The following is a 26179-nucleotide window of genomic DNA, read 5'->3' on the forward strand; positions in this document are numbered from 1 at the left end:
TTGATTTCTTTATTCTAGAACATGTCTATACAGTTGACCGGACTTTTGGAAACTTGATTGGAATGTTACGGTTAGTGTGTAAAGGGTTAGTGTGATTGACTGGGTGAGGTCGTACTAGACCAATCTGATTGGTCCTCTAGTTCTGGTCCAATGGGCACAGACTAGTCTGGTGTGGTCTCTCTGGACAGAGATAGTCTGGGCATTAGTGTTGCTCTCTCCAGCATAAATAGTAATGGGTCTTACTCCATTAAAATCCCTGTGGATCAGTCACGCTCAGGGCAATTGCCCTGAGTTTGGTTTGGTGGGCTAGCAATGGAATTTGTGGGAGACAGACAGAGTTTTTTCATTCATTTGGCATCATTTGAGAAGCAGGGAAAAACAGATACAAACTATTAGTAGCTATGTGTCTGGTGGCTTTACATCATGAATGGAGTGGTTCATTCTTACTGTCAGATGTAAAGTGGAAACTGGTGACTGTTGCCCTAGGAAACTGTTCTGACTGCAGGGTTGTCATATCTTAAGCGCTTTAATACACATTTGTAACTTCATGTACGAATTGGAATTTGTAACATATCATACGAATCGCAATAATTTAATTATTATTATTTCGCAAAACAAATTCAGGACGTAACATATACAAAATGGATGCCATTTTACAAAATTGTGAAACACTTTCTGGGACCGGTTTTTGCCCATGAGCGCTACTTTCAAAACTACTGGCTGAAATTATACAAAATATTTATAACGCATCCAGAAATAGCTGGATTGTGTGCTGCCCATTATTGTTGGCCAAAATAAAAATGATTGAAGAGGAAATGAGGAGGGGGTAGGGATAGGGGATGAAAAGGGAGAAGTAAAGCAATGTTCAGGTAATTGCATCTCTATCCCCCGGCATTTTTCCTCATTAAATGCCAGTCATGTTTGTTCTAGCTGTGTAATTAACTGGCAGCGACACATTTCTCGGTTCCGTGAGGACGGGGAAAGCAAGGTGATTGGACAAGGCGTCGATGGTGGAGGTGCGAGCGCTGTATCCATGCGGGGGGTGTCCACTCAGAGGCAGAGAGAGAAATAAAAAACCCAGGGCCTCGTTAAGTCCCTCATTTGTGTCCACACAGCTAGGTAGGGAGGAAGGGAGTACAGATACCAAATTCAAATTCACAATATCAGCTCTCCATTATCGCGCCCACGACCTGTGTGTATGTCCTTTCACTGGGCGGTGCTGATATACTCAGAGCCTGTATGTGTGAGTGTGTCCTCCAGTGGGAGTGCGTCAAACTGCAGATGTGTTTAGAGTCCAGATGCTCCTCTCTAACCTGCAGTGTTAGTGGGAGTCTGTTCAAATTTACACATGCACATGTAAGGACGGCCAGACCACTCCCCCAACAAGTTACTCCAGGGCAAATGCTTAATGATGCCGTTTTTATTTCTAAGGAGTCTACCCTCTTTTGTATGAAGTCTGTCTCTCTTATTTATGAGTGTTAGAGTGGAGTGTTAAGTCTGTCTCTTACTGTAAGGCTTTGGAGTGTTAAAATGTGTGGGCTGTTCAGGTGTGAAGCCTATTTCCATCCTTGGTTGTGCTAACAAAGTCTATTTTATCTTTGGATTTGCAAGACCGGTATAGAGTTTATCACTGCTCCATAAGATGCACGTCTTTGTGGATTTTACGCAACATTAATACAAATATGGTTTCTCTGAAACTCTGAGGTATATACTGTGTTCTTGTTGGAGTGCTGATGGGTGTGACCGTGTGCTGCTGTAGATTGTTGAGCGGTCTGTTTCCCTGTGGATGTAGATTATGTGATGGGATGTCTGAATGACTCCTGGAGGAATACCAGGCCTTTCTCATTAGGGCCACATATTGGATTTCAGGGTGATGAATGTGCTGCTTGGAGAGACTACGGTTGATTTTCCATCTCCAGGAAGTTAACATTTGTATTGCACAGGAAATGGGTCAACACTGTGAAGAAGGTAAAGCTTGTTCCTACCACTGGTCCAGAATCAGATGTGTTTAGATCACCATACTGTGACCATCTCAGGTTTAGAACATTATAATGAGGTGGACGTCTCATATCATATAGTTTCACTATATGACACATACATTTCCATGAACCTTTTACAGTAAGAATTGTGTTTTTTAAAACATGTTACAGTATCTACTTGGACACATCCCCAAGTGTTGGCTGGTATTCATAGTTCACCTGATGATGTCACTACAGACAGAGCCTGCAGACAGAGGTTATGGCCGTTTCATGCACCTCTCTCACGGCTCTGTTGTGATAGGGATGTCACATTTATTCTCTCTCCAGGTGCAGGCCTGAGGGGGTTAAACTGATTTCGCCTCCCCCTCACCTCTCCTCCTCCACCTGTGACCTTAAACAGAGGGAGTTGAGGAGAGATGGGGTGGGGGATCCATGTGGTTACCATGGTGAGGTCTGTCAGACCAGCTCAGACTGATACTGTGACTGTGACACTCAACGTTTTGATCAGAGGGGAAAATGAAAATAAAAGGAAAGAGAGGGAGCAACAGCTGGGTATAAAATGGAGAATATAGAGATAAGAGAATACTGAGATGAATGAGGCCGGTAGATTGGGGCTAGCATTTTCCCAGCTCCTTCAACCATGCCTAATACATGCTAAAATAAATAAAATATTAAATGAGTAAGAAGGACATTCAGAGCGAAAGAGTGATAGAAAGAGAGAGGAAGAGGAAAGGTGGAGAGGTGGACAGTTGCAGCCCTGATGGAGCCCTTCATCACAAACAGCAATGTGAGAATTCCGTTGGGTCTCCATGGTAACGGAGCTTACCACCTGAAGCTGAGTGGTTTGACCCAGGAAGGGGGTGACCTGAGGGACTGTGGCAGAGAGGCAGGGTCAGGGGACCGGTCTGGTCTGGGCACTCTGTGAACAGGCTTATCTCTCAAAGTCATCACTCTCAAATAGGACAGGGAGGAGGGAAGAGGGGAAGAGGAATGGAGGAAAGGAGGAGGGAAGAGGAGGGGAGCAGGGAGGTCCAGCGCAACTCATCACTAATTTCTCTCCACAGGCAGATGCAAGCTGTTGCCTTCATGATGAGTGTGTGTGTGTGTGCACATACAGTGGCTTGCGAAAGTATTCACCCCCCTTGGCATTTTTCCTATTTTGTTGCCTTACAACCTGGAATTAAAATTGATTTTTTGGGGGTTTGTATAATTTGATTTACACAACATGCCTACCACTTTGAAGATGCAAATATTTTTTATTGTGAAACAAACAAGAAATAAGACAAAAAAACTGAACTTGAGCGTGCATAACTATTCAACCCCCCCCAAAGTCAATACTTTGTAGAGCCACCTTTTGCAGCAATTACAGCTGCAAGTCTCTTGGGGTATGTCTCTATAAGCTTGGCACATCTCGCCACTGGGATTTTTGCCCATTCTTCAAGGCAAAACTGCTCCAGCTCCTTCAAGTTGGATGGGTTCCGCTGGTGTACAGCAATCTTTAAGTCATACCACAGATTCTCAATTAGATTGAGGTCTGGGCTTTGACTAGGCCATTCCAAGACATTTAAATGTTTCCCCTTAAACCACTCAAGTGTTGCTTTAGCAGTATGCTTAGGGTCATTGTCCTGCTGGAAGGTGAACCTCCGTCCCAGTCTAAAATCTCTGGAAGACTAAAACAAGTTTCCCTCAAGAATTTCCCTGTATTTAGCTCCATCCATCATTCCTTAAATTCTGACCAGTTTCCCAGTCCCTGCCGATGAAAAACATGCTGTGGGGATTTTAGTCTCATCTGACCAGAGTACCTTCTTCCATATGTTTGGTGAGTCTCCCACATGCCTTTTGGCGAACACCAAACGTGTTTGCTTATTTTTTCTTTAAGCAATGGCTTTTTTCTGGCCACTCTTCCATAAAGCCCAGCTTTGTGGGGTGTACGGCTTAAAGTGGTCCTATGGACAGATACTCCAATCTCCGCTGTGGAGCTTTGCAGCTCCTTCAGGGTTATCTTTGGTCTCTTTGTTGCCTCTCTGATTAATGCCCTCCTTGCCTGGTCCGTGAGTTTTGGTGGGCGGCCCTCTCTTGGCAGGTTTGTTGTGGTGCCATATTCTTTCCATTGTTTTTATTATGGATTTAATGGTGCTCCGTGGGATGTTCAAAATTTCTGATATTTTTTTATAACCCAACCCTGATCTGTACTTCTCCACAACTTTGTCCCTGACCTGTTTGGAGAGCTCCTTGGTCTTCATGGTGCTGCTTGCTTGGTGGTGCCCCTTGCTTAGTGGTGTTGCAGACTGGGGCCTTTTAGAACAGGTGTATATATACTGAGATCATGTGACACTTAGATTGCGCACAGGTGGACTTTATTTAACTAATTATGTGACTTCTGAAGGTAATTGGTTGCACCCAATCTTGTTTAGGGGCTTCATAGCAAAGGGGGTGAATACATATGCACGCACCACTTTTCCGTTATTTATTTTTTAGAATTTTTTGATACAAGTAATTTTTTTCATTTTACTTCACCAATTTGGACTATTTTGTGTATGAAATTCAAATAAAAATCCATTTAAATTACAGGTTGTAATGCAACAAAATAGGAAAAACATGAAGGGGGATGAATACTTTTGCAAGGCACTGTACTTGTGGTTCATGCCATGACTTATTCATGAGAAGATATTGGGTTTTGCCTGTGTGATCTCTTGCAGTACCTAAGACTCAATACATTTCTCTCTCTCTCTCTCACAGCCCAATGTGCCCAATTCAGACTGGCGTTACTCTGCCTCACTTAGGGCTGGGATGCAGAGGTAAGCACATATAACCTTTTACCATTCCTCAATAAGTGCCCACTGTCCATTAGAATGTTACTTCATGATTCATAATTCACCAGTATTCCATTCCTTTTAATCCCTCATAAATCATATGTTACTTTACCCATTCCCCTCCACTATAAGTACTACTCACAATGCTGCTTGTTTAATTAAAATGGATACCAAACACCATAGCACAACAGAAGAATTTCCTTCTGAGTCAATACATTACAATTAAACCAGATATTGTCCTGTTTTTAACATCTGTTCTACATTATTCTATCAGCTTGGCAATTAGACAGTAGCAGACCGACAGAGAGCGAGGGGTAATCAGGGGGTCAGTGATAGACTAAAGGGACGGAGGGAGGGATGGAGAGAGGGACAGAGGGGGGATGGAGAGAGGGATGGAGAGGAGGGTGGAAATATGGCCTGTCGGGACATTGGGAATGCACAACACAACGCAGGGATCACATTACCCATGAGCCATTGGGCCACTAGCTGCTCTGGGATAGTCTGGGCTTGACCCAAACAAGGAGCATGCTAATGAGAGGGAGGGGCCAAGTTAATGAGCAGAACCAGGCTTAACAAGCCAGGGGTAGCCAGGCGAACCACATCGCCCACTGCACTGCGTCCAGGTGATCTCATAGTACCCCCGCATACACACACACACATACACACACACACACATACACACACACTGGTCTGCTGCAGTGCCGATCTCATGAATGGAGGATGACTGGCGGACCAGTCCCTCCGTCGGGGAAAAACAGAAGTAGGTCATCTGCCACCGCACCTTACACACACACACACACACACACACACACACACACAGAAGTCTTTCCCTCCGGCCATGGCGGACAGCATTGCAGCAGTGATGAGGGACATGAGAGATGACAGAACGGACAACGCTTTCATAACTCCCTGTAAACAACGTCTGTCTGTCTGTCTGTCCAGAGACATGGTTCATCAGGGTCAATGTGTGTGTGTGTGTGTTTGTCATTGTTTTATGATTTATCATTTATTGTTTGTGTCTGTCTATTGTGTGTGTGTGTGTGTGTGTGTGTGTGTGTGTGTGTGTATGTGTGTCAGATAAATACAAGTTTAACATCTGAGTGTCATTGGTTACACCGATTCCCTCATAATTACAGCAGGGTTTAATGAGAGTTAATGTGCTTGAGCAAATAATTCTAATACATTCAATCGCTCGTGTCACTTTAGCATGGAGCCCTTTATCCGTCTCTCCTCCTCCTCCCCTCCCTCCCCAATCTGAGCTGTTGATTTATCTATTTATACTCTACTGAGATTACAGTTTGTTTGAAACATTTTTTTGAGTAATGAATTCGACCTAGTTTTACAGCCATAAATCTATTTCTCTGTAATAATGGACCCTGCTCAGCTAGAAACTAGTGTGTCTATGGGTTCACTTGTACTGCACTGGTTGTAATAATGACAGGCATAGATAGATAGATAGATAGATAGATAGATAGATAGATAGATAGATAGATAGATAGATAGATAGATAGATAGATAGATAGATAGATAGATAGATAGATAGATAGATAGATAGATAGATAGATAGATAGATAGATAGATAGATAGATGATAGATAGATAGATAGATAGATAGATAGATAGATAGATAGATAGATAGATAGATAGATAGATAGATAGATAGATAGGTAGATAGATAGATAGATAGATAGATAGATAGATAGATGGGATGAACTAACCATCAGACAGACAGACAGGCAGACAGGCAGGCTGATTGCCTTTCAGAAAGAAGAAGAGACATTTAGAGGGACACAAGGAGAAAGTGAGACATTGAGCAATAGAGGTGCGTGTGTAAAATCACTGGGGAAGCCAAACCAGAGAAATAAGCCATATTACAACCTATGTGTTGTGATACTTGCGTTGCTTGCTCTATAACCTGTTACTTCATATGCCTTGACAATGTGATATATAGGCCTAAGGCAGAGACAATAAGAAGACACAGTGGCAGAATAAATTCAATCACACTTTGTTTCATTACAAAACCGGAGAGCAACATCTGTCGGGTGAAGTCCACAAAACATATTGTATATAACAAACAGTTACATGACCTACAGCATGGTCAAGCAAGTTCATGTTTCCATCATTTTTGGACTACTAAAGAACTATTGATTTAGAACCACGGCGAGCTACCGCAAGTTGCAAAGAAAACATGAGCTGCCTCCACTATTCCAGCACCATTTCAACTTCAACATTTCAGCATCATCAAATCACCTATGCTTCGTCTAATACAGTGACAACTAAAATATACCAAAAACAATTTAGTCCAATTAACGTAAGCTACATATGATGTGGCTGTCCATGGTACTGATTTGTGTGTGTGTGCGTGTGTGTGCGTGTGCGTGCGCGTGCGTGTGCGTGCAAGTAGAAAAAACATGTTGACTCACCCTACTTGTAGAGAAACGCAAATACCATCCTCCTCTTTCATGTTGATGAAACAGTCTATGACTCTGTCATACAGTACACACTTACATTTTTTGTTGTCCCTAGGCTACCTGGCTAAAATGCCAGGGCAACATTAGCTAGTTAATATTAGCCTTCTACATCTAACTACATATTGAACTTCCATCCTCTCAGTCCAGGGGCACAATGTATGAATTTATGGTTGGATCAGAATCACCATTATAATCATTGGCCAGTAGGGAGAATTAAGTAAAACCACACGTCCAAATTCCTATCTCCATCCATGGATAATTTAGGAAAGGGACAATTTTAGTTAGCTAGCTAGCCACCGGAGGACAACAACACAACGAGATGCAACAATTGAAGTTGTTTCTGTCAATTACATATTTCTCTTGATGCGATGTGATGTGATAGGAGTGAAGCCAAATCCACTTTTTTGGGTGTGCCACGACCATTCACAGTTGAGCTCATTCGGTTTAGCTCAACGCTGATTGGCTATTATTTTATACTTTTTTGAATCAAGGGAGGCCAAATGCTCGCTGGCTTCCCTTGCATTCAATGCTATGGGCGGCAACAATGTCATACTCTTTATGACCAGACAGCATCAGATAGATGGCCTACACATACAGAGACAGAGGGGCGCTGTTTTGCTCGCTCGGATGCTTTCTTGTGAATTGAACGAAAACTATGAAAAACAAAGAGACGACAGATACATTATTTTGTATATTTTTTTCTTGGTAATTTTTCTGGGGAAGCCTGGCTTCCCTTGGCATCCATGAATACACGCTACTGACAATGAGAGATACAGGCATTAACTGAAGGAACATGTTTTCGGTCCAGTGTTCCCCATTAATAATTGATCAGTGAATCTTGATGACTCCAGCTCTACACAGCACTTAAAATGGCCACCCTGCCAAATCTCTATTCATCTCCTTACACCATTACAGAAAGGCAGGAGGACCTTTACACACACACACACACACACACACATTTCAATACAGCTGATGGAATAGAGATGTCAGAGGAGAGAAAAATTGCAAAGAAAGAAAGAGAGGGAGAGGGGGAAGGGAGAAATGAATAAAGAGATAATGGGTGAGGGAGAGAGGGAATCAGATAGGAGAAGTGCAAGGAGAGGATGGGGATTGAGCTGTGATTGCCTGACCTTGGGGGTGTACATGCACACACAGACAACCACACACACACACGCACATGCACACGTGTGCACGCAGATGGCCAGACAGTGTGTGAAGAGCCTGGAGAAGAAGTGCAACTAAAATGGTGGCAATACTGCTGCCTCCTCCCAGACTCCTTCCCTTCATTATGTCTCTCTTAAATGTTCAACTATTATCTATTTCAATAGTTTCACTTTTACCCTATGGAGAAAATATCCGTGTGTTCCACCATTGACGTTTTGCAGTATAGAGGCAGGTGAAAACACTGAGAATTGTAGTATGCGATCTAGTATTCAATCACACATTGGGCACTTCCAAGTATGTGTGTGTGTGTGTGGGACAGAGAGAGAAATACAGTGAGAGAGAGACAGAGAAAAAGAAAGGGACTCCAGCTGAAGTGAGGGAACGGTTTCTTCTCAGCTGACCTCAGTGAGACTAAACTTTGCGAGACCCAGTTTTCCAGGCAGGGACAAATGGGAGGAGAGGAGACAAGGATTCAAAATGGAACAGCAGCAGCGCATGGGGATTGAAAGAGGGAGAGCACCGCCTTAAAACCATATGCACGGGCTAATATCGGCAGAGTGCTGCATTTAGCACACACAGCGCTCTCCACAGTGTTAGCTCTGCCAGTATGTTTCACTCACCCTGGTTCCTCTCTAGGTTTCTTCCTTGGTTCCTGCCTTTCTAGGGATTTTTTCCTAGCCACCGTGCTTCTACATCTGCATTGCTTGCTCTTGTTTCTGTATAAGCACTTTGTGATATCTGCTGATGTCAAAAAGGATTTAAGAATACACTTGATTGGATTTAACATCTGTTAACACAATAAAGAGAAAGTCTAGACAGTGTTTTTTTTATCTTCCTCAAGTAAAACCCTTCTCTGCGTCTCAATATTCTAGGAAGTGCTGCCCTTATTGGATAGATTATACTGGAAGATTGTTTCAAAAGCGACATGAAATGTCCCTGAACCCTTTCATGATTAAAACACGTAATCATAGTTTGAATAGAGGACATTTAGATTTAGTGGAATCTCATCCCTTTACATTCATGGCAAGGGTCTGTGTGTGTGTTTAAGGTTCTGTACATTTGCTGTATTTGGCAGCAGCCTGTCGCTGTTTTAACACAGTGCAGAGCTCAGTACATTTTAGTGGGAGGGGTGCTGAAATCCCTGGGGTGGGTGTGAAAATGTAAGAGCACCCATCTGTAATCCCTAATCCAGGGAGTGGTGTGAATATGCAGGGTGACTACTGTTTAATCCTAATCCAGGGGCCCGTTTGAGTTCCTGAGATGGAATTGCCTGACCCCCTCCTGAGACCCCCACTACTGACTGTGTATAACACACACACACACACACACACACACACACACACACACACACACACACACACACACACACACACACACACACACACACCCTGCGGTTTCCTGCCATGGCTTAATTTAGTAATGCTCTGTATTATAGGAAACTTGTGGAGCGAGAAAGAACTGGGTCCACAGAAGCTTATAGCTGCTGCTGCTTAATGGCCCTGTGATAGATAATATAATGGAGTTCACCCAGAAAACGTGTGTGTGATTTGTTTGAGAGTGAAAGGGTGTGTTTTTGTGTATTTATGAGAGAAACTCTCTCAATATATACTGTACCATCAGACTGTGTGTGTGTGTGTTATATTTCTCTAGACTCTGTAAGCTCTGAGAATGTGTGTGTTGGATGTTTCTCCAGTGTGTAACCTCAGAGTGTGTGTGTTATGTTACAGCTCAGTGCACATGGAGGAGTCGTCAGTGATGCAGGGAGCCCAGGGGGTTCTGGTCCAGAACTGGCCGACCGTGTCTAGCGCCCCCGGAGGTAAGAGCCAGGCCACTACACCACACACTGAACCACTCTGACCCTGACCAAACCAGACCAAAGCTGAGTACAACCAGACTAAGACCCTGAGCTACTCAGACCAATGCAGAACAACTCAGACTATTGAAGATCAACCCAGACATAAGCAGAATAAACCAGACTAGCTAAGGCAGACCTACCCAGAACTATCCAGACCAGTTTAGCCCAACCTAGAATAACTAAAACTACCTCAGACTTTGACTGACACAGTTTAAACCAGACCAACTACAGCATAACTAAGGGGAGAGATCAGGTTCTCCATCACCCTGACTCCTGCTCACTGCCCTTATCCAATCAGAGAGGAAATTACACTGTTCTGTGGGCGGAGATTGGTATCTGTAACAGGAAGAGAGGGAACGGAGAACAACACAGAGAGAGAGAAAGGAGTCAATAGAATAGATGATCTGATAAACATCAGGTTGTTTAAAGAGGCTTAGAGAGCTGAGCCTCAGAGACATCAACACAGACATATTAACCTTGAATACGACTCTGATTACATTCTTCCTCTCTGTAGTCTCTCTCTCTCTATCTCTATCTCTATCTCTCTCTCTCTCTCTCTCTCTCTCTCTCTCTCTCTCTCTCTCTCTCTCTCTCTCTCTCTCTCTCTCTCTCTCCCTCGCTCTCTCTCTCTCTCTCCCGTACACACCCCAATGTGATGCAATGTAAACTTGCCTTTTTGCCAAAACCGCATTCATCCCCCACGTCTCGTAACCCTGGTGACTGTTCTTGTCACTTCTGTACTTCCTGGATGATGAGAAGGGTCGTAGCTTCCTGCTCTCGGATGCTCTCTACCTCATTAGCATGCTCATTATGACCGCACAAGAAGCATTCACCTCTGACTCAAGGTCAGTACCTTCCGGAATAGAAATGTGTTTGGGTGGAGAGGAACTCAGCTGGAATGTGTTATGTAGCAAGGATGGAAGGAGGGAGGGAGGCAGGGAGAGAGTGGGAGTAGAGATAGAATGAGAGGCGATTAACAAGAGCGGAGTAGAACATGAAGAGATTTTGGAGGATACAGAGAGATCGAAAAGAGTGAGAGAGATGGATGGACACAGAAAGAGAGGGAGGGCAGGTGTGGGGATGACAGTGCAATTACTGAGGAGATAGAAAGGTGATTTGTTGTAATTAAGGCATGTAGGGAATGAACCGGCTCTCTGTCCATTATAGACAGGAGGTTTTGGGCTGCCTGACCAACTGTCCACACACACAGTACTCGCTCTCCTCTCTCCTCTCTCTCTCTCTCTCTCTCTCTCTCTCTCTCTCTCTCTCTCTCTCTCTCTCTCTCTCTCTCTCTCTCTCTCTCTATCTCTCTCTATCTCTCTCTCTCTCTCTCTCTCTCTCTCTCTCTCTCTCTCTCTCACACACTGCCTCCCCCGCTTTGCAATCGATTTCTTGCCCAGGCTGAGGAGTTGCAGCCTTGATCCGGGGGATGGTGAGTGGAGGAAAACTGAATGGGTGGAGATGCCATACTTCATGGGTAGGGTTGGCTGGAGTTGACTAAGGGGTTGTGGAAAGGGGTGACAAGATGGGGAGGGTGTATACTGGAGTCGACAGAGTAAGGGGTTGGATGGATTTGAATGTGGGGAGGGGTTTAAAGTAAAGAGATTGGTACTAAATGAATCAGTGCCATCTGGGCATGAACGTTGGGGGGTCGGAATAATGGGGATGGAGTCTAAAAAGACTAATGGCACATTTTAGGACGTAGAGTGATTCGATTGACCACATTTGAAAAATGTCAGGAAGTTGTAACAGTGAGGATGTAGACAGGGACGCAGATGGATCTGTCCAGTCAGCCGGTATCCAGTCAGCCGGTATGATAACACTCATTGAATGAGTCATCTCCTGGTCTAATGATAACCAGATCAGTCAGTCAGTCGTTGCTTGTCTGCTTTCTGCAGGTTTGGACCTGAAGTAACTCTAAGATATTGCTGCAGTGTGAGACAAGAGAAGTGTTGTGTTGAGTGTTGATTGTTACAACTGCAGGGTGTGTGTGTGTCATCTGACAGAGTCTATTTATTCCTGTTAGATGTGAGACAAAGAGCCACAGCTGTAGACTACGCCCCTGTTTCTTCCCCTGTGTTTTCGTCAGGGTGGTTTGGTGCGGATGTGTATGTTTGTATAGGAGTGTGTATGTGGTTTTGCGTATTTCTGCATGTATCTTTATGTATGAGAGAGAGAGACTGTGTGTGTGTGTGTGTTCCCTGCCTGCTTTGTGTGTAGCTCCTGGTATGACAGATGGAGCCCAGCCTACGCCCAGATTAACAGACTCACATTAATGAAATCAGGATTCTGGATGCTGCCACCTCTCTCCCTCTCTCTGCGCCTCTCTCCTTCCCTCCATCCCACCATTTCACGGCTCTGTTTCTAAAGCAGGGGCACGCACAGGGATTCACAGAGGGCTGTGATGGATCTGAACGATTCTCTGGGGAGAGAGGGGGGAGTGTGTGACAAAGAGTTGGAAAAAAGAGGCAAGAGGCAGAGGGAAAAGGAGAGAGGAGGGAGAGAGGGAGGGGGTATGAGGCTGCTGTTACTAGGGGAGAGCGTGTTGCTGGGGGAGAGTGGTTGGACTCTGAGAGTGAGAGAAAATGAGGGAGAGAGAGAGAGAGAAAGCTCGCAGCATTATTCTCCATCAGCATCAGCGCTGTCGCTGTGACGCCCAAGTCCTACCGCTTCACTGGAGGATGCAGTTTCCACGGTAACCATTCATAGCCCTGAACAGAGTGTCGAGAGAGAAGGAGAGATAGATGAAGAGAGCAGAGAGAGGGTGTAAGAAGAGCGATATGTAGGGAGAGAGAGAGAGAAGGAGAAGGAAATGGAAATATGGACGTGAGTGGGCTGAGGTTGAAGCAATGCAGGTGAATAGAGAGAAATAGGGAGGTGGCTGTTGGTAAAAGAAAAAACAAGTGTTAGATAGAAAGGTGGGAGAGGTTGTGTTAGCCTGAAATGTTCTGAGAATGGCAGGGCGAGGGAAAAAAAGGAGAGAGGGAGAGATGGAAGGAGAGAGGGAGACTGACCTACATACACAGGGATGTGCTGTACTGCAGAGGTGGAGGCAGGTTTATCGCAGGTCTTTATGCATCACTGCTCTATTTGATGACAGGGACATACACACACACATGCACACACACACACACACAAGCCTGATTTGATGAGGGGGGACAGGAGTCAACAGCAGCTTGCACCTGACGAGGCAAAACAGAGGACAGCGGATGAGGGAGAAAGGGTAGAAAGGACAAGAGAGGGGGAGGAAGGGTGAAAGAGAGAAAGGGAGAGGAAGGGTGAGAGAGGGTGAGAAAGGGGTGTTCTGTGCCCTCCTCCGGAAATAAGCTCCTCGGCAGGTGGTCCGTCCTGTGTCACTCTCCCTTATTCAGCCTCCTGGAGTCCAACCATATGACCACAGCACATTCTTGGGTTGGATTGGGGGAGGGTGGAGTCGTAGAATTCTAATAGGATGAATGCAGAGATAGAGGGTTGAGGATGCTGCGTTCAGCTGCTCAAGCAGAGGCTCTGTGGTGGTAGTATTGTTATGTGGGAAGGTCTGTTGGATAGAACTATCTGGAACCTGCCTGGGGCGGAGAGCCAACTCAGGAGGGGAAGCCTAGACCAAGTTGTTCCTCTCTGCTCATCCAAAAATGCCTCCATTCTCTGTATTTTCCTCCTCTCCTCCACCCCCTCTCTTTCCTTCCATCTTTGCTGATGACTTCAGTCTGTCCTCCTTTTTTGCTTAATTTCTGCCCCTCACCATTTCATTTTCTGCCTCTGTTTCTTTTGTCCTCTCTCCCCTCATTTTCTCACCCTCCCTCCCTCCCTCTCCCCCCCCTCTCTCTCTCTCTCTCTCTCTCTCTCTCTCTCTCTCTCTCTCTCTCTCTCTCTCTCTCTCTCTCTCTCTCTCTCTCTGCTTCACTGAGAATAAATCCGTTTCTAATATACTGCTAATAGTCATGCCACTATTAATGACTATATCATCCTCATTAGAAGCACTGCTCTCATTTAGATGAGCCACACACACACACACACACATACACCCACACTTGGCAGTGGCTCCTCTTTGTGAGGCTGTTGAAGACTGTCTCTTGGGAGAGCTTGTCTCCACCATCTGTCACATGAGTGACACACAGTGAAGAAAAACACACAATCACTGTCATCAACACATACTCTAATTACTCATAAAAAACACACAGCTAGTCGCAATTATTTATTTTTACATACACACGTACACTTGCTCCTCTATTTTGCGGTTACCAGTTAGGGGAATATATGGTGATTCATGCAGACACACATATACTCCTGTCACTACCCAGGCACAGGCAGAAAAATACAGACGCATGAATTACATTTAGGTTCTGAAGAGACAGCAGTATCACACACACACTAACGCACGCACGCACACATACACACACACAGTCACAAGCACACACACGGAGCGCAGGTGTTTTGATAGAGAAGGGCGTGGTCCCAGCTCGGAGAGCTTGCTATCATAGCAACCCATTATGCTCCAGCACTGCAGTGCCTCTCTCTCTCTAAAGAAAATCTGCACCTTCATGATTTTTAGTAGCAGTTTTTCGGACTTTCTGGGTGGATCGCATTTCATACTCGCATCCCTGTACTTCCTCTCTCTGCTCTTCCTCCTTCTCCCTTCGTTATGTAACCCCGCGCTGTGCTCCTGCCCAAGAGGCCGATGGATCGTGGAGCTCCTGGATGATTTAAGTCACTGTGAAAATTGAGAGAGAGAGAGAGAGAGAGAGAGAGAGAGAGAGTCCCTGTTTATGTATAAGTTATGAAATACTTGGAGTGTGTCAGGCTATGATTCTAATCTTTGGTAAAGACAGAGAGGAAGAGGAGGAGACTGATAAATGTAGAAACGCAACAGAGAGAGATACACATATACAGAGAGGGTGTTAGGCTGTGGTCATCTTAGTGTAAAACGAATCATTCCCATCACTAATGTGCCTCTTAATGATCAGTGGTTGACAAGCTGTTTAATTTCCAATCACAGTAACGTTGCCATAACAGTGATGGGCATAATTAACTCTCTATCAATCACTGGAAGGGACGGGTGTTTGCTGGACCAGGTTTCACGCTAGATTAGACGAAAGGTCAGAAGAAATGAGAGACTTAGAGCGGGAGGGAGGGAGGAAGGGTGAGTGAGGGAGGCGAGTGAGAGAGGGAGAGAGAAAGAGAGATTTTTTCCACTGCAACAGCCATCGACAAATCAGATAATGCTCAGCCCCCTCCTGTACTTCCTGTTCACCCATGACTGCCTGAGTCTCCAATTCATTCATCAAGTTTGCTGACGACACAACAGTGGTAATCATTGATTACCAACAATGATGAGACAGCCTACAGGGAGGAGGTGAGAGCCCTGGCGGAGTGGTGGCAGGAAAATAACCCCTCCCTCAACGTCAACAAAACGAAGGAGCTGATCGTGGACTTCAGGAGACAGCAGAGGGAGCACGCCCCCATCCACATCGACAGGGCCACAGTGGGAAGGGTAAAAAGCTTCACGTTCCTCGGCATGCACATCACTGATAACCTGAAATGACCCACACAGACAGCATGGTGAAGAAGGTGCAAAAGCGCCTGTTCAACCTCAGGAGGCTGAAGAAATTCGGCTTGGCCCACCCGTAAGACCCTCACAAACTTCTGCAGATGCACCATTGAGAGCATCCTGTCGGGCTGTATCACCACCTGGTAAGGCAATTGCAACGTCCACAACCGCAGGGTTCTCCAGAGGGTGGTGCAGTCAGGCCAACGCATCATCTGCGGCACACTGCCTGCCCTCCAGGACATCTACAGCACCCAGAGTCACAGGAAGGTCAAGAAGATCATTAAGGACCTCAGCCACCCAAGCCACGGCCTGTTCACCCTGCTACCATCTAATGCACAGTATATGTGCATTAATGCTGGGGACGAGAGACTGATAAACAGCTTCTATCTCCAGGCATATAGACTGTTCAACAGTCACCACTAGCCGGCCTAGTACCCTGCCCTGAGCCTTAGTCACTGTTCTAGCCGACTACCACAAGATACTCTACCCTGCACCTTAGAGACTGCTGCCCTATGTACATAGAGTCATTGAACACTGGTCACTTAAATAATGTTTACATACTGTTTTCCCCCATTCATATGGATATAATGTATTCTAGTCAAGGCTCATCCCAAATAACTACTGCTGTACACACCTTTTCTTTTCATATACTGTGTCACGCCCTGGCTCGGGGGACTCTCGTATGTTGAGCCAGGGTGTTAGTTTCTATGTTTTGTGGTGGGTTCTAGGTTATTGTATTTCTTTGTTTGAGTGACTCCCAATCAGAGGTAACGAGTGTCAGCTGTTGGCTCGTTGTCTCTGATTGGGAGCCATATTTAACTATCTGTCTTTCACGTTGTGTTTGTGGTTTCTTGTTCATTTCGGTTTGTGTGAAACCGTAGACGTCACGTTTTCGTTTGTGTTTTTGATCGTGTGATCATTTATAGTAATAAAATATGTTCACCTTCAACGCTGCGCGTTGGTCTCCCTCCTTAAGCGATAGTGACAGAAGAAACCACCAAGATGGGACCAAGCAGCGTGTCCAGGAGCCGTCGCCAGGGAGATCCCTCACAGATCTCCTTCGCCTCCTGGACTGGGTCAAGCCGAGGGAGGAAGACAAGGGCTTGACATTATGGCAGAAGGGCGAGAAGCTGGCGAGGGATATGGAGACGTGGTCCACGGGTAGGAGAGACGCCCCAAAAATTTTTAGGGGGGGGCTCACGACGGCGGACCAGCAGGAGGCCGCGATAGAGCGGTCCAGTGGGTTGCCGGAGAAGGCCGCCGGGTTACGGGGGCTACTGGTAGAAGAGGGGATGGAAGGTGTGGAGGCACGGCGAGAGGTACTGGCGTGTGTTGCCAGTCCGGTCCGGCCCGTTCCAGATCCCGGTGTGGAGCCAGTGGTGTGTGTCCCCAGTACGGTCCGGTCTATTCCTGCTCCCCGCACCGAACCTGCGGTGCGCGTCGCCAGCCCAGTCCGGCCCATTCCTGCTCCCCGCATCAAGTCTGTGGTGCGTCTCGTCAGCCCGGCTCTGCCCGTTCCTGCTCCCCGCACCAGGTCTGTGGTGCGCGTCGCCAGCCCGGTCCGGCCCATTCCTGCTCCCCGCATCAAGCCTGTGGTGCGTCTCGTCAGCCCGGCTCTGCCCGTTCCTGCTCTCCGCACCAGGTCTGTGGTGCGCGTCGCCAGCCCGGTCCGGCCCATTCCTGCTCCCCGCGTCAAGTCTGTGGTGCGTCTCGTCAGCCCGGCTCTGCCCATTCCTGCTCTCCGCACCAGGTCTGTGGTGCGCGTCGCCAGCCCTGTCCGGCCCGCTCCTGCTCCCCACACCAAGCCAGTGGTGTGCGTCGTCAGTGCAGCACGGCCCGTGCCTGTTTCCCACACCAAGCCAGTGGTGTGCGTCGTCAGTCCGGCACGGCACGTGCCTGTTCCACTGGAGCCGGATCCGCCGCCTAGGCGGAGTGCCCACCCGGTCCCTCCCCTGTTGTGTTTCGTTGGCGCGGTCGGAGTCCGCGCCTTTAGGGGGGGGTACTGTCACGCCCTGGCTCGGGGGACTCTCGTATGTTGAGCCAGGGTGTTAGTTTCTATGTTTTGTGGTGGGTTCTAGGTTATTGTATTTCTTTGTTTGAGTGACTCCCAATCAGAGGTAACGAGTGTCAGCTGTTGGCTCGTTGTCTCTGATTGGGAGCCATATTTAACTATCTGTCTTTCACGTTGTGTTTGTGGTTTCTTGTTCATTTCGGTTTGTGTGAAACCGTAGACGTCACGTTTTCGTTTGTGTTTTTGATCGTGTGATCATTTATAGTAATAAAATATGTTCACCTTCAACGCTGCGCATTGGTCCTCTATGTTAGACGATCGTGACATACTGTCCAAACTGTCTTTCACCATTATATGTATATATATTTTTTTATTGCTAGGTATTACTGCACTGTTGGAGCTAGAAACACAAGCATTTCGCTGCACCTGCGATAACATCTGCAAATCTGTGTACGTGACCAATCAACTTTTATTTGATTTGATTTAGAGGCTGTGGCTGTGTGTGGATCTGTGCTGGGCAAGGCATGTGCCTTTGTTGCCATCCTGATAGAAGAGAGGGAGGGAAGAGGAGGGAGAAGGGATAGAGGGATGGGTAGAGGGAACGAAGGGGGAGTAGAGGAAGAAGGTCAGAGAGGGAGAGAGAGATGCTGGGAGGGAGGGAAAATAATCCAAGAACGATGATGGAGCACAGACAGGTTTTCTGTTCCTGTTTGATTGTTATGGCTCAATCAAATCAAAGAGGAGGAGAAGTGGAGGTTTTCCCCCCATATTGAGTCTTGAGGGCAGAAAGCAATATGCATAGAAATATATAGACACGGAAGCATTAATGGATTCAGAAAGTGGAAGAAGGAGAGGTGAAGAGGTGGGATGGATTCATTCTGACCAGGATTTTGACATGTAGTTAGACCCAGTCATGGGGCTTTTGACTCGGTCATGATATGTCAGAGACGATCAAAAGGCTTTTCTACCCAGCTGTAATGTTTTTGACCCTGTGTAATGCTGCTTCCCTCCTCTCCCCGGCCCTATCAGGTCCTGCTGCATATGCCTGCTCTCCATCACAGTGACTCAGGGCCGGCTCCGGGCATAAGTATATACAGTAAACAGTGCCTTACAAAACTATCCAGACCCCTTGGATTTATTCACATTTTATTGCGTTACAAAGTGGGTTTACTTGTCTTTTCTTTTGTGTCAACAATCTACACAAAATACTCTGTAATGTCAGAGTGGAAGAAAACAGATTAATACAAATTAAATAACCAAAATAGAGTTGTTGCATAAGTATTCAGACCCTTTGTTTAGGCAAGCATAAATTAGTTCAGTGATAAAAATGTGGCTTAACAAATCACATAATAAGTTATGTGGGCTCACTCTGTGTGAAATATTAGGGGTTGACATGATTTTTGAATGACCTACCCTTTCTCTGTCCCCCATACATACAACATCTGTAAGGCCCCTCAGTCAAGAATTGAATTTCAAGCACAGATTCAGCTAAAGAACAGGGAGTATTTAAAAAGCCTCATAAAGGAGGGCATTGATCGGTAGATGGGTAACAATAACAAATCAGACATGGAATATCTCTTTAATCATGGTCAAGTTAATAATTATGTATTAAACCACCCAGACTCATCAAACTGGACTGCAGGACAGGAATGAAACGGCTCAGGGATGTTACCATGATGCCGTTGGTGATTTTAAAACAGCTACAGAGTTCAATGGCTGTGATGGGAGAAAATTGAGGATAGATCAACAACACTGTAGTAGATCACAATAACGATCGAAATGACAGAGTGAAAAGAAGAATACAAATATACAGAATACAAATATTCCAAAACATGCATCTTGTATGCCGCATGGCACCAAAGTAATACTGCAAAAAAAAACACGGCAAAGGAATACATTATATATTTTGTCCTAAATGCAAAGCCTTATGTTTAGGGCAAATCCAACACAACACATCACTAAGTAACTGTCTTCTTATTTTCAAGCGTAGTGGTGGCTGCATCATGTTATGGGTATGCTTGTCATCGGCAAATACTGGGGAGTTTTTGAGGATAAAAACAAACGTGATGGAGCTAAGCACAGGCAAAATCATAGAGGAGAACCTGCTTCAGTCTGCTTTACACCAGACACTGGGAGAGGAATTCACCTTTCAGTAGGACAATAACCTACAACACAAGGCCAAATGTACACTGGAGTTGCTTACCAAGAAGACAGTAAATGTTCCTGAGTGGCCAAGTTACAGTTTTTACTGAAATCTGCTTGAAAATCTATGGCAAGACTTGAAAATAGCTGTCTAGCCATGATCCCAACATCATGACAGAGCTTGAAGATTTTTGAAAGGAATAATGGGAAAATATTGTGCAATCCAGGTGTGCAAACTAAGCTTTTAGAGACTTACTCAAAAAACGTACAGCTGTAATCGCTGTCAAAGGCGTTTCTAACATGTATTGACTCAGGGAGCTGAATACTTATGCAATTACTATATTTTAGTTATTACTATTATTTTTTATTAATCTTTATATATATATATATATACAATTTTTTTTTTAAATACTTTGACATTACAGAGTATTTTGTGTAGATTGTTCACAAAAAATGACAATTAAATTCATTTTAATCCCCCTTTGTGGAATTAAGTCGGGGTCTCAATTTACTGTTGAAAGTTAGAATAATAGAATACACAAGGTGCAGTTTCAAAATGTGGTTGTGCATCAGCAGTTCTCCTTTTGTTATATCAGTCAATGACAGTCAATCAACTGTCACGCTCTAAACATTTTTAGATTGGTAAATTAGTCTTGCCAACTACCGACACTTTTAGTAATCATGGCCGAATTACCAACCGGACATGACGGGCACGTGCCCAGGGGCCATGAACTCCAGGGGGTCCCCATTTGATTTTGGTAGCCATTGTCGCTCAGATATAATTTGAACATGCCATAAGTCATTGCAAAATTTGCATAACATGCACTGTAAAATTTCAAATTTTTCTCTCCGCCCAATGGTAAAACAAATACAATTGCATGAAATTAGTTATAAACCTGCAACATTTTCTCTTTGCTCCATGGCTAAATGTGTAGAATTGCAGGAAATTAACTTTAAAATCAAGTCTTGCTTAGGGCCCCCAAATGGCTAGAGCTGGCCCTGCAGTGACTCATCACTCTCTGGGGTCCTATTTGTTTATGACTTAATTTTTGCATCAAGGGCACGGGTGTCTCTTCATCTGCCTGCATTGTTTTAGACAGGAAATTACTCAGGGACAGAAAAGCTGAGCAAAGGCATTTTAGAGAAAATACCCTACCACTTTCTAGGATCGCCGTCTTTCCCTTTTCTCTCTCATTCCTCCTCTCTTTTATAATTTTCCCATTTATAGAACTGAATTGGATCAAAATGTTGGCTGGGAGTCAGATAAGGGCAATAACCCGAGATTGATACAGAGTCTCGCACTGTCAGAGAGAGAGAGAGAGAGAGAGAGAGAGCGAGAGGGAGAGAGAGAGAGAGAGAGAGAGAGAGAGAGAGTAGATTGTATCTGTCTCCTACTCCTCTCCTCCTCTTATCTTCATCCTGTCTTAAAATAAAAAATCCTCAACCAACACTTGCATTTGACTTACTATGCCTGTGATATGTGGTTGTCCCACCTATCTATCTTAAGATGAATGCACTAACTGTAAGTCACTCTGGATAAGAGCATCTGCTAAATGACCAAAATGTACTGTCTATTCATCCGTCTTACAGCGCTGATGTCACAATCAGTGGAGGTCAGATAGCACTCCTGGTTTGAAAAGGAAGTGAAAAGGAGGACTATGTGACTGCTGGAACTCTGTGTCTGTTTCAATCGGCCCATCTGTGCCCTCTTACAGAGTAGGAAAAATGGCCGCTGGTAGTGAGGATATTCTCTATAATCTTTCCCCTGCGTCTCAATTCTCTACCTTCCAGCATTGGCTAGAGATAGATGTGACCTTCTTTCTTACACCACTCTTTTCCTTTTAAATCCATGAAGGGAAGTGAACAAGTGCACACTTTTAGGGCAGAAGGGTAGAGAATGGGGACATAGCATCTGTATCTATGAGAGGGTTAATAGGACAGCGTCCCATCAGCCAGAAAGGCTTGCTGCAGTGTTTGACTCCCAGAATCCATCACTCTGAGCAGCTCCAGCAGAGAGCCCGGGCTAGTACAGAGGGGGTGAGAGGAAGGAGGGAGAGTAGGAGGAGAGAGGCTGGGAGGGAAATAGGGCTGCAAAGAGAGGGGAGGGAGAGAGATGGAGAGGAAAGAACTAAGTTGGGCAGAGAAAAAGGGTGGGGGGAGAAATAGAGAGGGAGGAGAAGAGAGGAGAGAGGAGTCGGTTAGGGAAAGGGGGTGGAGGAAGGAAGGGCAGGCGAGGAGAAGAGGTGATAGGGGAATGGGAGAGAAAGCGACGGGATAGAGAGCTTCATAAAAATCATCATATTTTTTTATCATTTTAATGGGCACTAATTGCCAGAAAATATGTTTTGTTTATTCCCTCTACTTCTTTTTATAGTACTTAGAAATACTTTGGGCAAAATAAACTATTTTGGTTCCTTTTCAATTCAGAGAGGAAGTGAGAGAAGAGAGGAGTAGAGTAGTGTTAGAATAGATCAGTGTTCTAGTTCCGTCTTCTTGTTCTAAGCTCTTCTTGGTTGTTGTTGTTACTGAGCCAGACTACATCTGTGCTCCTATTCTTGTTCTTTGAAGCCGTGTAACAATGCCTCCCCCTGGCCACTTCAATCACTACCTGCTAGATGAGACATGTACTGGCTGATCACAACTGACTTACTGAACTCTTGCCCTGGACCAAATGGGGCTCTTTCCCATGGGGTGCTTCATAGTCCTTTTTCTTTTTTGTTATGTTTGTGTATCCAAGGTATTTAGGATGACTTTAGTCCAACTGTCAAGAAAAAGCTATGTTAATGGGAATTTCAGCTGAAAGTACTACCAGAGCTGGTCAGGCCCTCCTAGCTGTCCAATAGAGGCAGGGTTAGTGAGGACAGGGAATGGGGAGATGGCCTTCCATACCCTGGGTGTTATATGAGGCCAGTCCTCCCTCTTCCAGACACTGTTCCTTCTGCTTGGATGAACTCTGTTTTGTTAAACTCCCCTTTGGAGGGAAGTCAAAAAAAGAGAGAGAAATAAAAAGAGGAATATGTGAAGGAAGTATAGCAACTAGGTCATAGCTGTGAGGAACGAGGCAAAGTGGTGTGGGGGGTGTTTTGCTGGTGGAGTGTGTATGTGCATCGGTTTATGTGTGTAAGGGGACTGAGGAGTTAGAACAGTCCTCTCGGGATCCCTGGGTTGTCAGCATGGTGTGTGAGCTATGTTACAAGCACCTTGGGTCATCAACCCACACACGCCCTTTAAATAACGCAGAGTCACGGTGAGCTGGCTGTTTGACTGACCGGGCACCTCTGCCATCCTCTTCCTATCCCCTTTAATGACGAGTTATTTATGTGAACGCCCCTGCCCCTTTAATGGTGTTATTTATGTGTGTGGAGGAGCGTTCTCTCTCCTTGGGCAGATTGATGGGGTTGATTTGGGAGGTGAGAGCTGTTAGCTGAGCCAAGAGTCGCTCTATTCTGCGCTGCTGCAGTGAGTCCTGACGTGTGTCTAGAGACTGAGGGAGAGCTGAGAGTATAGAGAGGTTGTTTCACACCTGTCTGTCTCAAAGTACTGAGTACAGACTATTTTAAGTAGCTGGAGACCACTTAAAATGCTGAGCGTTGGAGATGGTTTAGTTCGCTGTTGTTTTGGCTACTTACTGACACATCTTGCGCATGCACGCACGCACGCACACACACACACACACACACACACACACACACACACACACACACACACACACACACACACACACACACACACACACACACCTGTTTGTATAGGTAAACACTTCTATTGAACAGACACAATCTCCATTTGCCTTTTTTTCTTCTTAGCGCTTCAGTGGCGATCTGTGATGGAAGTTAAAGCGCAGTCATCTCCCAGAACGAACGCTCAGAGTGTAAACGGCTTGTTGACTTTCCGTTTAAATGCCATGCCTTTATTCCCTGACCTTCCCTGCGTGATGGAGCGCTTCATGTCTTATCCCACAGCGCCGACCGGGGACCCTAGCCTTAGCAAGGGGCGGCGGAATGGACACTTTGATTCTGTGCTGCTTATCAGTGGAACATTTGAAGGCTTGCATTCTGAGTCGCCACCCCTTCCTTTTGAGTGGTGTTATGGCTGTTTCTGTGGATTAGTGACCGATTTAGTGACATCACAATGGGAGTCAGGGTGATCAGAGAACTCCTGTGGCTGTCGATTCAGCACAGTGTTGACTGTGTGCTATGGTGCATCACCAATGGATGCTATGGGGGAACAGTCTGACATGGCAGAGGTTTCCAAGTCTTTTCATGAAAGTGTCCAAGACTATGAAATCAATGACAACATTGACAATTATACCGATGACAATGTTGCTTGCAACCATCTTACAACCCCCTTGATAGAGATTATATTAATTATAATGATTGTGAGATTGATGATTCTAACACAAAATGAATAACATTGTTCTCTATCTCTGTCTCTAGATGCTGAGGGTGGAGAGGTGTCCCCACCCATGGGAGCCGGAGTGGACAGTAACAGCTGGCACTTCCGTTACGGCGCCGGTGGTCCCGGAGGACCCCCCCAGCACCTGAAGCCCGGCGAGGTCCCCCCCGAAGCCTTCATCATCCCCGGATCCCCCGCTATCATCTCTATCCGCCAGCAGGGAGGAGAGGACGACAAGAGTGACTTCATCAGCTTCGGAAAGAAGGAGGAGGCCAAGAAGAAGAAAAAGAAGAAGAAGGAGAAGAAGGATAAAAAGGATAAAGGGAAGGATGACGATGAGTAGAGGAGGAGGAGGAGAAGGAAGAGAAGGGGAGCTGTTAAAACAGAGGTGCCAACCAAAGTCCACCGGGAAACAAAAAGAAAAGTATTTTAGACCACAGGTGAAGAGAGATCCCCAATTCTACTTCATCATCTCTGGCTCAGTTACACAGACAGGCAGACAGTCACACTGCCGTAGTCTGCTCTATACCCACCCCTGGAACAAAGATAATAGCCCAACTCTCTCTGGTACAAATCTGGCCTGACCAAGATTATTGTAGATTACTGACGCCTCCAAATCCCTTACTGGGGTAATTGATCAATCATGCCTTGATGAGAAAAAACTGATTGATCAAATAAAATACAATTGTATTGGTCACATAAACAAGAAATGTTCCTCCATGCCCCCTGGTGCCTCTACACCTTGAGCCAAACGATACCCTCCCCACTCTTCTCAGCGAGGGGACGGGAGCTACTATCTCCCCTCGCCCTCTGCTTTTCACCCTCCCACCCACGGATACGTTGGCACCTCTGTCTTACCCCTTCCCACCATGTTGTATAATTCAATCTCTTTGAGAGGAAAATAACATCCGACAACAAGAAGAAAAAAGCTCTGTGCCAGCCTTGGAAAAAGAGCAAAAAAAGGTAATGTCAAGAAGAAAAAAAGAAAGTAAACTGAAGACAACACACAGAAGAAGAGTTAAATGTTGCTGATTTAGAGCTGAACACTCACACTTGTAAATAGCACGGGAGAGAGTCGCTAAAGCTGAGGCTAAAGGCTAACATGATACTGCTGCTGCAGCTTCCTATTTCGCTCTCTATCTGTCAGTGTTCCCTGTGATGGCAAGGAAAACATGGCTGTCAATGTCACACACATACACGCTGACACACACACTCGCAGTAACAACCTGGACACTGAGAACACCTGAGAACTGGAGAGAGGTAAAAAAAAAAAAAAACAGGAGCAGCCAACAAAACAACTTTGTGTTTAATACAGAACACAAGCTGTACAGAACACAAGCTTTTTCCCAGCAGCACCGCAGTCTCCTAAGCAGTACACGTGTGTACAGTAGATCTACTCTCTCAGGGTCGACACAGCAGCATCCCCTGCAGCTACTCCTGACGGGTTCGCTCGCTACTCTCTTTTGGGACATTGAGATCCCTCTCTCTCAAAGCAGCCAACAGCTCAATGCTAAAGAGATAAAACGAGGGAGCGAGAGAAAGGAGGAACACTCTTCAGAGTCTCTTGAGAACGAAAGAGAGAAGAGTCCAGCTGAGTTGGCCTGTGATCCAGCTGGTTGATCTGAGCTCAGTTGGAACCTTGTAGAATAGCAGGAGCGTCTCTAGCTAAAGACGATCTCTTCTACTCTCCCCTGCCACTCAGCAAAAGCCTGAGGCTTTCTGCTCTGAATGTTTGGTAGCAACCATCCCTTACCTGATATCCAACCTGATCCCCATCCTCCACAGTCCTCCACAGTCCCCCA

At 45.6% G+C, this 26179-nt stretch overlaps 1 protein-coding gene across 28 annotated transcripts in view; it reads left to right on the top strand.

Moving 5' to 3' along the window:
• LOC121543687 (protocadherin alpha-C2) overlaps nucleotides 1–25703 on the top strand; it is a 180698-nt gene extending 154995 nt beyond the window's left edge. For 27 of the 28 annotated variants that reach the window (XM_041853865.2, XM_041853835.2, XM_041853964.2 and 24 more), the window contains 3 exons: nucleotides 4719–4777; nucleotides 10154–10242; nucleotides 24419–25703. In XM_041853865.2, the coding sequence (XP_041709799.1) occupies nucleotides 4719–4777; nucleotides 10154–10242; nucleotides 24419–24720 (450 nt within the window). In that variant the 3' untranslated portion in view covers nucleotides 24721–25703. The remainder of the gene's footprint in view (nucleotides 1–4718; nucleotides 4778–10153; nucleotides 10243–24418) is intronic. The other variant, XM_041853975.2, reaches the window with a different exon arrangement.
• The last annotated feature ends 476 nt before the right edge of the window (nucleotides 25704–26179 follow it).

The sequence above is a fragment of the Coregonus clupeaformis genome, chromosome 3, assembly GCF_020615455.1.
Source record: "Coregonus clupeaformis isolate EN_2021a chromosome 3, ASM2061545v1, whole genome shotgun sequence".
Classification (NCBI taxonomy): domain Eukaryota; kingdom Metazoa; phylum Chordata; class Actinopteri; order Salmoniformes; family Salmonidae; genus Coregonus; species Coregonus clupeaformis.